The 13,620-nt window shown below is 40.1% G+C and overlaps 1 protein-coding gene across 2 annotated transcripts in view; it reads right to left on the bottom strand.

The window, feature by feature from the left end:
• Positions 1 to 1,596: 1,596 nt before the first annotated feature.
• Positions 1,597 to 13,620, bottom strand: part of BRD10 (bromodomain containing 10) — a 43,565-nt gene continuing 31,541 nt past the window's right edge. For both annotated transcript variants that reach the window (XM_060237367.1, XM_060237368.1), the window contains 3 exons: positions 7,557 to 7,672; positions 7,203 to 7,381; positions 1,597 to 6,269 (listed from right to left, as the gene is read on the bottom strand). In XM_060237367.1, coding sequence (XP_060093350.1) covers positions 2,605 to 6,269; positions 7,203 to 7,381; positions 7,557 to 7,672 — 3,960 coding nt within the window. In that variant the 3' untranslated portion in view covers positions 1,597 to 2,604. The remainder of the gene's footprint in view (positions 6,270 to 7,202; positions 7,382 to 7,556; positions 7,673 to 13,620) is intronic.

Below are 13,620 nucleotides of genomic sequence, written 5' to 3'. Positions count from 1 at the left end.
GTATAAATTGAGTAAGTCATACATATCACACTGATGTAATTGAATCCCTTAGGCAAGAGAAGTCAGCTAAATATTAATACCGCTTAGCCAAAATGTACCCCCTCTACAACAATCTTTTGTACATTCTTTGCTAAAGAATAAGAGAGTTGAGGGGCTGCATACTAGTGAAAAATATCCATTTGCTGACCGTCAGGTTTATTCTCCCTCATTCTGATACAGTTACAGATGGGACTAGTTGCAGCACTTGCCGTTCCACCTCAAGTATAGTTGGATAAAAGTTTTGTTATATACTGGTGGCAGGTAATGAAGCTACTAGTATAGCAGAGTAAGACAGAAGCACCAGGCCAAGGTTTTCCAGAGTCCACAGCAAGACAGAAGGCACTTCTTCTCCAAGATCCAGTAAACAAGGGGCAGAGGCCAAGAAGAGCAGCACACAGAAGACTGAGTTCAAATTCCACCTCTGTTTAGGCTCTACACAGCAATGTTTCATCCACAGAGTCAAAACTTTTGAAGTACCTATATCAAAAAGTAGTTCTTGGCACAACACAGTATGGAGTTCTAAACATTCCCTTGGACCATTCACCTTTAATTGTTGACCTTCCACAAAACATGATTTATTTAGTGACAGTTGTCTAACAAAACATGAACATCTGTGTAACTATGGTTCAATGAACACTAGATCCAATGGCTACTAATTGCTCAGCACCTAGAATGAATATGAAGTCTGAGGTGAAAAGAAAACCAGCTGATGGAGGAAACAATTAAGGCAGTTCAGTTAAAATTCCACAGTCAAACTCTACAAAAGAGCCTATGCCTGCAAAAATTAAAATTCGTCCAAACAAAAATTAAGGAAGCAGGATAAGTAGCAATGACATTTCTTCATTTCCTGGATTGTTTAAAACCTCGTGTTTATTCTTCCAGATGCTCAACTAACATGCTTTACATTTTAAAAACCTTGTTTGGCTGAGAGCTTGCAGGCCAGAAAATTTTAAAATAAATAGTAAACAAACATCAAGATATGTTATCAAAGTTCTTGTGTTTGCTGCTTAACTCCTCTCATACTTTCATTCGGAAATAATATTTTCTTAATTCTAATATAGCCATTAGGCAATTCAGTTCCTTTCCTTATTCTCCCAGGTACTGTTAAATGCTTTTCCCACAGCTAAAAGGAAAAAAAACTGAATTTCAGTAATTCCTGAAACAATGCAAGCTACTCTCCAATCACTTTGGCTGCAAACAAGTTTAGCACATCACATTCTGTCACTTGACTTTGCCAGAAAGGCTTCATACTTCAGATTGTGGCTTCTCTGTCTTATTTTATTTAAAATATTTATATCTCACTTTTAAAAAAGTCCAAGACAAATCTTGTAGGAGTCAGAAATACAAAAAAGTGAAATATTCGTTATCTTTTTACAAGTCTGTTGGTATCATTAAACCAATGAACACATCAAATTTAGCTAGTGTTTTGGTCAATTAAAAAGATGGAATGTATGAAGTCTGCAAGTTTATAAACATTAGAAAAGTTAGAAATGATGCAAAGAAGAGCTGCAAGAAGAAATTGAAGGCCTGAAAAATAACAGCCTTATGCACAGTTACTTGGAAGTAAATCCTACTAGTTTAATGGAATGTGTAAATTAAATGTGCTTAAGTCCAGTCTTTTTGCAAACTCCAACATCTCAATTTCTTAATGCAAATAAACAAATAAACCTTGTGCTGTCAAGTGTTCCTTTGTCTACAGGGTTACTGATACAGCATTATCGAAGAAGAGATACAGCAACTTTATTACATGCAGATTTTTCTGCATTATTGCTAAACAGTACACTTGTCCAAAATTACTAAAATACTTAAAAAACTATACATTATGTAAATAAAACATAAATAAGACAGAGCAGTTCTTTTTACATGTAGGTTTAGTACATACTATTAGGGAGTCAGGAATATGTACAATTTTACACCATTGGCTGCATTTTTACAATGTATAAATAGGCTTATTTTTTTAGAAACAAAAAAAAATCAAAGCAAAGGAAATTTTGCAATAAGCTGTACTATACTGTTTATGAACAAGATTGGAAAAGTCTAAACTGTGAGGAGGGATATCCCTGTCAGTGTGCTAGTCAAGAATAAAACACTCAATTTTTTTAACATGTCTTAACAGATGGTCTTTTCTAACCACTCTATTAAACAACCCTTTGAAAGCACAAGTCTGAAAAGTATCTAGAGGAGTTTCCTCACTTTTTTTAAACCAAAAGAAAAACTGAAAGCAGTTGCAATATAGCATGAAGCAATTAAAAAAAAAAAGTTGGGCCTTAGGTCTACAAACCCTGGGCAGCTGATGTCAGTTTTGTATTTGAGCATGCAAGGACAAGCTGGGCATATGATAAAGTTGCCACATGCAGAATCCTGAATTGATTCAGATCTGTGCATGGTGGTATGCAAAACAATCTTGTATTTTAGAGCTGCCAGCTGCTCAAATTGAAAAGGGCTTACAACTTGCTTCCATGTATGGTATGTTTCAAACAGCTAAGGAAACTATTAACAATTATAAATTATTTTCATACACAAAAGAATGCCCCAACATTTTAACTTGGCTCATTTACTTTAAATTCAAGATGCAGCTGTATCAGGTACACCAATGCTGGATTTAAGAAAGTTAGGGAAGACAACAACAGGATTTCTGGTTGTGGACACTGTGTCAGGAGAGAAAGATGAAGGGAGAGAGGAAGTTTTTGATGCTGGAGTATTTATAGCATTTAGAATAGCTCCTTCTGGGCTGACCATCAGTTTTTTAATAGATGTGTCCAAATGCAATACAGATGCTCTATCTTGTACCTGGGAGTTGTCAGTGTGAGTTGTAGAAACCAAAGATGTTTTAGTCATAGCAGTGGGTGGGGAGCTTGTAACCAAAGAAGGGGACAGGGCTGTTGCAGAAGGTGGAGTGCATGGTTTTGCCACACTGTTTACTATTTGTGGTGTTGCATGTACAATAGGCATAGTGTTTGCAGTCCCAAGAGAGTTCACAATTTTGGTAGAGCTTTTCAAGGGTTGCTTCAATGGTTGCCAACTCACTGTATTATCTGATGCTTGTGTAATCTTCTGGGGACCATGAGAGGCATGGGGCACTCCTTGAAACCCATGACCATTACTAATAGTCAACAGAGGCCCCAGTTTTGGATTTGTAGAGATGAGAAGAACGTGGCTGCCAGCTCCCAGGCCCTGAGGTGGAACAATGAACCTAGTGCCACTGATCATTATTTGAGTTCCAGGTGCCAAAGGTGTACAGGTGTTAATTATTATCTTCTGTTGCACACAAGACTCATTCAAATGTCCTGCTGCTGCAGATGAAACTGGAGCTGTATGAGTGGTAGAGGCAACTGGGGCACAACTGAGAGCAGGAGCTGACTTTACAAAATTAGAGGGAAGTTGTGAGCAAGGCAAGGGAACTAAATTTGAAAGACTAATTACTTTACCTGCATTTGGTAGATTAGGGGGCAATACAGTCTGAGGTTTTTGAGCACTTCCATTTGTTGGCACAGTAGCTGAAGATCCTGGAGACTGAAAGTGGACCAGTGCAGACTGTTGTCCTTTAGAAAGAGGTGTACAATGTGCAGCAATTGACACTGCTGGTAACTGCGGAATTGTATGTATCATTTTAGGGGCACCATTCACAGGTCCTGGCAAGGCAACTGTAACTGGCAACTGAAAAGTAGACAAACTTGGATGAGATACTGTTGGTTGAGTACTTGAAATCAGCACAGACGAGGCCAGATGTCCTGTTTTCACAGTTGATATAGCCACAGTATTTCCAGCATTAGAGGTACGCAATTGGGTAGCTGAAACAGGTGTTGCTTTTGTTGAAGTATCTATTCCTCCAACCAAGACAGTAGGTTGTGTTCCAGTAGCAGTTCCACTCCATGTCACTAAAGCAGAATCTAAACATACATTTGCTGCTGTAGACCTATTTAGTGCTTGTGCTGAAACAATTGGAGACTCACTGACAGATGTAATACTCTGACTCACCAAAGTTGAAGTTAATGGAAGCAAATCACCACTTGTTAACAACGGCAAAATTACACTCTGGTTATTTTTCTCCTCCACTTCTTTAGGAGCTGCAGACTGCATTATGTTAATTGGAGGAACATTTTGAGCATTACCTGTGCTATTTATAATGGCCTGACCAATATTAACACCAATTTTTAAATCTTTAATTTGAGAAACAGTTGGTGATGTGTTTACTTTTAGTGATGCCCCCACAGTAGAAGGAATGAGGACCAACTGAGGCTGCTCTGTGCTTTTAACGTATGTTTTGTTCACAGTGGGAGGGAAGGCCTGCTTAAAGGATTCTGCAGTAAAATTGGTGGTTGACTGGATATTGGGAAGTGGAGTATTAATAAAAACCAGTTTTTGTGTGCTAAGGCCAGTAGATGTTGGAGGAGGGATTATGTTGACTCCTGCAGTTCCACAGGAAGAAAGAAAGGGTGGATTTGTGACCAACATGAGTTTTGGAATTTGAGCCCCACACATTAGATTTCCGCTGGATGTGGCTGTGGCCTCAGGGTGAGTAACAAGATGTTGTGTATTATTTCCATCAACCTGTTGATTAAAAAAAGGGGACTGGGTAATGCCAGAGGTAGTGTGCCCAATATTTCCTGGAGGAATGCCAACTGCGTTTCCAGAACTGTTTGGCTGTGAGGGCATGACAATGTTAGATGATGATGCAGGAGGCAAGAAAGCAGGTGAGGACATATGCATTGTTTTTTGCATTCCATGGCCCACAGTACCACTGTTATGAGATTGCCCAAATGCACTTGCCATGTTTTTCCCTAATACATGATTTACATCAGTGGGAAGAGTTGCAATGGAAGCTGAAGTTGTTAAAGAAGACTGGACAAGTGTTGGGAAACTGGGCATAGCTGTTGTAACAGGTGAAAAAGTAGAGGTTGTCAACTGTGTGGTTTTTGGCACTAAAAATGCCTGAAGCTGAGGTGCATAAGTGAATACAGAACTCGGAGATAAGTTGCTAGGGGAACAGTGGTCTGCATTCGTCTGTACCTTAACAATTCCTGTGTTCCCACCACGCGTCCGAACAAGGATAGACTGTGAATCTCTGATACAGACTGTTTTCAGTTCTTGTTTAGCTTCACCAGTGTCATTGCTTTTTTGTGCTGATGCCAGTCTCGGAGAGGAACTACTGGTGCCTGCAGAAACATTTTGAGGGAGAGGTGTTAAAGACTGAATTGTTGAGGAAACAGTGGATGAAGTGACAGGGAATGAGGCAGCTGAAACTACAGTCTTTGTTTTAGTAGTCTCACTTTGGCTCATTTTTGCTGCTGATGCAAGTATGCTACCTGTGGAAGTTATGGAGGGCAACACTGGAAGTCTTTTTACTGCACTGGCCCCGGGAGGCAAATGTGTAACATTCTTTTTGAAGTCTGGGATGGACAGAAATGTGGTAGCAGCATTTACAGAAGAAGCTGTAAGGGAAGTTGCTATCGTAGTGTGGACAGCCACTGGCTGTGGAAGAGAGATGCATTGCTGATCTGTAGTCTTGTGCTGCGATGACAGGATATCTTTTCCCACATTTTTAGTTTCTCTGTGATGGATGAGAAAATTTTTAGGCAAAATCAGAACTTGCTGCATGAGTTTTTCTCCTGTGCCCTTGTCTCCTGGCTTATAGTCAACCACAGGCTGAACTTGAATTTTCATTGAATTGTTATGCAGGTCCATTGGCACACAGTGGCCACGTGGCATTTTGTATAACACTTGCAAAGGGCTTTTCAAACTGGTCTGGCAGGACAACACTGGACTGACTGGGGAAGAATCAACAGTAGGCATGATCAACTTTTCAGAAGAAGCAATGCTTCTACCCGCAGAGGGTAGAAACTGACTAGTTAAGGTCACTTTGTTCCCAATGTTCTTAGCAAGCAAAGCCTGGATAGGTTTGGTCCCCTTTGTTATGCTTGAGATCGATGCTGTGGAGTCTGTCATATCCAACGATTCTGAATATGGGGATTCTTTTTGTTTTTGTTTATTCAGGCAGCCATCAACTGACAGCTCAATTTCTATGCCATGGACTGCAGTATCACTTGTGCTTAATTTCAGTTTCTTTCTTGGCAAGAACTCTTTTGTGCTATCATCTAGGTAACTGTTTTGCTTGGACTGACACTTAACAAATTTAGGCAGCGTCTTCTGTATTTCTTTACAAGATAATTCTTTTTTTAGTGGCCTGGCTTTTCCCACAGCAAGATCTGCATCTGACAGTTTCATGTCCTCTGAAAAAACAAAAAAGGAATTGCTTTTAAAAGCCAACATTTTCTAAATTTCTATGAATTTACTAGCGTTTTAACAGCAACTTATAGTTGGAATGCCTGCCACAAGTGAATGGAGCTTTAAATATTACTGTTCATGAATTCATTAAGTGCATGCTAATTACACAGTAACAGAACAGTGTACCCAATTTAATTTTCAAACCATTACTGAACAGACATAAAATTTTATTTGAAAACCATTAGGAACTGATACTATGAAAGTATGAAATTTACTCACAAGTCGTTTGACTGACAACTGGGTTTTAAAGTGCAAGGTACTACTTTAGCTCACTGTATGCTTTGCATATACAAAGTCCCAGGTTCAGTCTCCAGAAAAAGGATCAGGTCTAGTAGGTGATGTGAAAGACTTTCATCTGGGACTCTGGAGAGTAAATGCCAGTCAGAATAGACAGTACTGACCCAGATATGCCAATGTCCTAACTTTGTATAAGATTGCTTCATATGTGCATTAAATATGTAAAAATAATTGAGTTTATACAGGACTAAAGGTTACAATGTTCTATTTCTCCAGCTCTCTAACTCAGAGGTACTCAATTTATGGCTCAGAGAGCTACATTTGCTGTTATTGTTTATCAAAAGAGCCATATTTCATTCCATCCCTGGCATGATATTTGCACCTCTGATGGGCTTGCAGCTGACCTGTTCCTCTGGCATCAGTGGTTTCAAAGAGCAAACTACCAGCCAGCCAGAAGCCTCACAACAAGGGCCTTGCCCACTTCTCTAGAATACAGGACAAGTAGCCACATTCTGGGAAGTACTCAAAAGAACCACGGGTAGCTCCCAAGTCACTGAGCATCACTGCTCCAAATAAGAACCAATGTATATGAACTGCTACAACATATTTACACAGATATAATAACAAAACACCACACCTACCTGCATCAGTATAATCGCTTTTCAGAAATTCAGAGTGCTCTGAAGACTCACTGGTTAATGTACTGGAAATTTCTTTACCAGAATTTATTTCACAGTCTTCATTAGTCCACTGTTCTCTAGTAAATTTCTCATAGTCTGGCTGCCTTCTGAAGTCATCGTAATCCTTTTTCAATCGAGACCTTCAACAGAACATCAGATATCAGCAATACTTAAAACGATGTACATTTTCCAATCTTGAAGGCAGTGCAATAAAATCAGGCTCTTTGACCATAACCGTACTAGCAACAGGCAACTTAATATTATTAATGATGAATTATTACATGACACATTAGTTAAGAGAAGCCAGCTAATTACCTGTTTCTTTGAAAGGCCTTCATTAGTTTTGGTTCCCATGGTAACAATTCATTTAGTAGTCGTATCAGGGTACAGTGCAGCTCCTTTACAGCTTGCTTTCGATGATACCACCTTCCCTGTAAATATGTACATATTTATCACAATACATTTGTATCAAAGCTATTTTGTTCATCTCCAAGCAAGCATGATGTTTTATCATCACACAAGATAATCAATTACTATGACCAGAAAAAGGCATTTACTCCATTTCCATGCATCAATTGGTATATCATTCTGGACCACCATTTAGGAGTGGGACTCAGATGCACTATTCTGCCCTGATTTCAGTCCTATCTTTATGAGTAATTTAAATATATATATTAAAATTACAATCAATACAATATTGAATATTACATATTATTTCATAACTGAACAAAATTAAAACATTTATAAGGAAAACGTTTTGACTCAACATTATTTTCTTAGTTGCAACTGTCGTATTTTGTAGATGGGTAAACATATACTTCAGTATTTTTTTACATCTGATAGATTATAGATTTTATTTCTGATTTTCATTCTTCCATCTGTGTGTGAAAGCCACAGCCGCCATAACTCCCCTAGCAAGATTTGCTGATTAAAAAAAAAATTCTGCTTTTCTAATTAAAAAAACCTTCATGACTACAATTCGATGTATTTAAGTGGCGGGAGGGCTCAGTGTACAGTATCTCCTTTGCATGCAGGCAGTCTTGGGCTCAAACCCTGGTGCCAGGGTGATGTGAAAATTTCTGTGTGAGATCCTGGAGAGTCCATCACTGAGACTATACGTCATTGATCTTGATGAACCAACTGGTCTTCATTTTCATGTTAACTATATTTCTTATTTCTGAGGACTTACAAGATGAAAATAACCATTTCCCAAATGTGTTACTGATGTCTATATCTGATTCTAAGGAATTTCTATTTACTGCTAGAAAACTGAACCTACACTATCACGCTTAACAGAAAAAAAAAGAAAATAAGGTTGCATTTACTTGTAACTGTTATTGAGTGTCTTCTGTGCAGGCACACATGGGGAATGCACAGGTGCAGGCCAGCCATGGAGATTACACTTGCTAGCTTCTAAAATCTTCAGTGTGCTCAGAAGGGCTTTTCCCTCAGTTCTCCCTTTGCCATCACAGAGCAGGCCAATCAAAGAGAAACACAGCAGGGAAAGGATGGAGGAATGTGTGCTTGCACAGAAGACACCTGATGAAGAACAGTTACAGGAAAGTACAACCCTGTTTTCATCATTGTGTATTCTGTGCAGTCCCATATGGAAGAGTAGTGGCTAAGGAGGTGGGTTTAGGCTGGTCACTGAAAAAGCAATTGTAATGCTGCTCTCCTAACAGCTGTCTCACTTCTGGAATCCACATCAATGGGATAATGCTTGATGAAAGTAGACTGACAACCATGTCTCGCACATCAGGTGGTGAGGGAGCCTGAGCCATGGTGGAATCAACTTTCAGAAGCAGTCTGCTTTGGCTCTTTCATATACTAGATGGATTGCAGATACAACCCACCTGAACTGGGTTTGAGGTGTGACTGCTTTCCCTTTTGTCTGGCTTCTAAAGCACACAAATAGGTTTTTTTATATTTTATATTTTTCTACAGTCATTGTACTGTGTAAATAAAACCACAGTGGTCTCCTGGCATCTAATATGTGTGAAGTTCTTTCAGCCCCTGTCCGGGGGTTGGGAAAAATACAGGTAAAATTATATCCTGTGCTATATGGATCTTAGATACTATCTTGGGCAGGAACTCTAAACTTGGGTGCAAGACCACCTTATCGTGATGGAACATGGTGAAGGGGAAATCAAAAGTTCTCCCACTTGCTGAGCCAAAGTGATAGGAATTAGAAATGTTGTCTTGACAAATAAAGATGACAAGTCACAATATGCTAACAGTTCAATTGGTTTATAATAAGCTGTGACAGGACTAAAGACAAGTTCCATTGGGGGACTGGAGGACTTATAGGAGGATATATGTTATTACAACCCTTCAAAAACCTTTTGAATGTGAATGAGAAAAAATGGTGTAGGAATCCAAGCACACATGGAAAGCTGAAGTTGCAGTTAGGTGAACCTTTACTGAGGATAGATCCAAACAGGATCTATTTTCTGAGGATGTAGACAAACCCTCATATTTAAGTGATCAGATACTCAAAAACATCAGGTAATGTGCTCTTATTTGGTCTAAGCCTTCACTGTTGAGCCCAATGAGTAAAGCAGTGCCACTTAGAATTATATGATTTTTGTGTAGAGGATTTCCTGGCAGATACTTTTACATTAGCTGCTGCCCTATCTGACCACTGACCATTACTATTGAATTAACCATGCAGCCAGATGGATTGAGCTCTCATTATGATTTATGATGGAGCAGTGGACTCTTTATGAGAAGCTCCTTGACAGCTGACAACATCCCGAACTCCCTTTTCAGTAGATCCCAAACCCTTTTTGGCCAATATGGAGCTATCAGGATGCAGTTCATTTTGTCTGTGCTCACTTTCATGACCACAGTGTGCAGCAAGGGGAAAAGAAGGAATGCAATTAGGAGGGCACAACACCAGAAACTGGAAAACATCCCCTACTGAACACTTGTCTCACTTGAACTGGGCGCATTTGGTATTCTCTGCTATGGGAAGAAATCTATAGCTAGATGCCCCTTTTCTACGAAAACTGAATTCAGGTAGTGTTTGTTTAAAGATCATTTGTCCCTGCCTTTCTGTTCAATGACTCTGCAATCACATCTTGACTGGCTATGTGAACTACTGTGAGGGTGATGTGGTGTTATATGGCCCACTGCCAAATAAGGCAGAGGTGTCAGCCTCATTTGTTACAAGGGCCATGTCTGACATAAATGTCACTTTGTCAGCTGGGCCATGTGTGCCATAAAATGTAACAGGAGGTACCAGAGATATAAGCTTTATACAGATTATTTCAATGCAACAGCAGGCATGATAGGGTTAGGTGTGATATGCAGAGAGGCAGCAGGCATAGAGATGTCAGCACTGGTAATGAGACAGGCAATCTAGGTCTCAACTTGGTACAGGAGGATGCAAAGAATAAATGGAAATAAGCCTGAACAAGTGAGCAGTGACTCACAAAAGCACATACCCTACCACAAATTTTGTTAATATTTACTCTTGCTCTTTTCACTATTAGAAACCATAATATTTAAAAACTAGTGGGGGAACATTTTAACCTTCCAGGACATTCAGTTGCTGACCTAACAGTAGCAGTTCTCTTACAAAGGAATTTCAAAGGGAGATTAGAGAGACTGCTGAATCGCAACTGACAACGAAGCTCAAGACAATGCATCCTCCTGGAGTGAACTGAAACCTAGGTTTCTTCTCTTATTACCATAGCCTGCTATTGTCATTTGGCATCTGAACACTCTTCAAGATATAAGGACAGATGGACTCAGCTTGGGTGGAAGACCAAGACAGACAGACTCACATTCTAGCTGTATCTGAAGAAGTGAGCAGTGACTCATGAAATCTTATGCCTGCCACAAATTTTGTTAGTCATTAAGGGGTTTATTGGACTCTTGCTCCCTTCCACTAATAGGGTATTGAAACAGAAATTTACACCCTCCTCCCTAATCTTATAGAGGTTTTTGAATTCCTTAATAGATGCCTGGCCAGATGCTGGCCTGGTCCATGTATTAGTGGGCTATATCAAGTATTCCCTTCACTGTATGGAAAGCTACTGTCCTGATTCTGAACCATACAACATGGAGTCAGGAAGTTCAAGAGCTTCATCCTAATTTCTTGTTCAGTGTAGTCTTAAGTCTTCTGTGGGGAAAACCAGGGAAGGATTCCCCACTGCTTCATCTGGGGATGTCATTGAGGTTCATTCTGACTCTGAGTTCTGTGTGTTGTCTTCTTCAAGCACTGATGTAAGTTGATCAGAAAGAAAGGCAGCTGGATCTCTCCTAGATGCTGGCTGCAAGCTCTATGAGGGTCATACTGTTGATGCTGGCCTGGCAGCGGGGTTTGCCAGGGTGAATAGGTCTGAAGTGGCATAAACTCCCCATAGTCCCTGCAGAAACCATTGAGCTCTCAGCATAGGTTGATGTTGAGGTGAGTCTGATGCTCAATGCAGAACCAAGGGAGAGGTTTGGATGGAGTATGGTATCGAGATTTCAGAGCCTGAGGCAACTTCAAAGTTGCAAGTTTTATTTATTTTTGCCTTTTTGGTAGAAAGCTCTGAGGCAGCTCTTTGGGTAGTACCTGCTAAATCTGAGGGTGATTTTGAGGGTGCTGCTGGGACCAAGGTTCCTGTAGGCATATGAAGTCGTTTTGAAGACATCAGCTGATTCTTCTGTTGCAGCAAAAGATTTCACACACACACCCAGTGCTGCTTTTATAATTTTGACACCATCTCCTGCCTTGGCTTAGGTGTGCACAACCAGCATGCATGGTAGGCAGTAGAATTATGCCCTTCCACAAGGCAAAATAAGCAGTCAGCACGCTCACAATTTTGAGCCATATTCATTCCACATTGCTGACATTTCTTTAAAAGAGCTGTGATCCTGACACTTGACAGAAAGAATTACCTTACTGAACAGAAGCTAGAAACAAGGCGTCCGCTCTCCACAGTGGCGAAGAGAGAACTGACAGAGGAGCACTCCTCCTGCCTCTGTCATGTGACTGGACAGAAAAATACCAGCAGTTCTTGGCTTTGGATGGAGAGCAGGGGAAGCACTCCTAGGCACACTGAAGATTCTATAAACTAGCTGGCCTGCACAGTTCTCATGTGAACCTGTAATTTACTTTAGTTGAATCTCAGGTATATTACAAAAGTGTGATGAATAAGACAGTTACATAGAAAAAACCCAGTAACTCTACATAGGCTGATTTCGCACTGACCTTTTACTGGCGCGACCACCCTCCTCACGCCAGCGGATCTGCAGGGATTTCGCACCAGAAGCGCCGGCGCAGCCAAAAGAGCCGGCAACTTCCGTCGCGAAACCAGCTCAAACGGAAACCGCCAAGAAGCAGGAAAACGTTTGAGCGGGTTTCGCGACGGAAGTAGCCGGCTCTTTTGGCTGCGCCGGCGCTTCTGGTGCGAAATCCCTGCAGATCCGCCGGCGTGAAGAGGGTGGTCGCGCCAGTAAAAGGTCAGTGCGAAAACGCCCATAGAGTTCATAACTATATCACTGAAGCAAAGAATGTACAACACATGATAAAGTGTAGCTATACAGTTAGATTACATCAAAAATCAGGAATAGAAAGGAAGGCTTTCCAGAAGTGCATTCCAGAACTTTTATAAATAAAAATAAAGAGGAGGGAACACGGAAAGAAGTCAAGAAAAGTTGGGTATTAACAGGGGTTGTTTTGTAGAAAAATAGGTGGTGGAACTCATCCAGGGACTGTTATGCAGCTGCAATACTATTCAATGGACAAGGAGGTGGAACTCTCAGAAGGAGGAGGAGGAACTCACAGAAAGGTTCAGGAGCTGTGCTCCTATGAGCTCCCACTGAATCTGAGGCCTGGATATTAATATAGAAACATGGCCATATTTTTTAAAAAATAAATACAGAATTCAGTTTAGTTCAAATGGTATATGGAGTCTCTAAACTGAGAACAGATATTCTGAACCTAAAATTATATGAAAAAAGTTAGCATAGAAGTCTACAAAGAAGGAACCCATTTGTTGGTGAAACTTGGATCTGGAGACCCAAAGTCAATTCAGTGGGTGAACCAGGGCTCAGTCATTCTTTCATACAAAGTTGTTGAGGGGTCAAAATGAAGGAAGGCAGAACAATGCTGTAATCTGCTCTGGATATAATACATAAAATAAAAATAAAGTGTCAGTTTCCAAGTACCCAGATTTATGTATATAAATAAAAATGACTTGACTTTTAAGAGCAGACCACTTCAGTTCCTGTAGAAATCTAATGAGAATCCTTGGAGGCTTAGAATAAATTAAAGTTCAGACTTTAAAAAAAAAACCTGAATGTCTTGAGAAAAAGTTTTCTGAACAAAGATGCAAGATTCACAGCAATACAGGTTAAGAAAAACACTAATGCTTGAATGAAAGAT

Source organism: Heteronotia binoei, chromosome 4, assembly GCF_032191835.1.
Source record: "Heteronotia binoei isolate CCM8104 ecotype False Entrance Well chromosome 4, APGP_CSIRO_Hbin_v1, whole genome shotgun sequence".
Classification (NCBI taxonomy): Eukaryota; Metazoa; Chordata; class Lepidosauria; order Squamata; family Gekkonidae; genus Heteronotia; species Heteronotia binoei.
The sequence above is the reverse complement of the archived record's forward strand: the minus strand, read 5'-3'. Positions and strand labels throughout refer to the sequence as shown.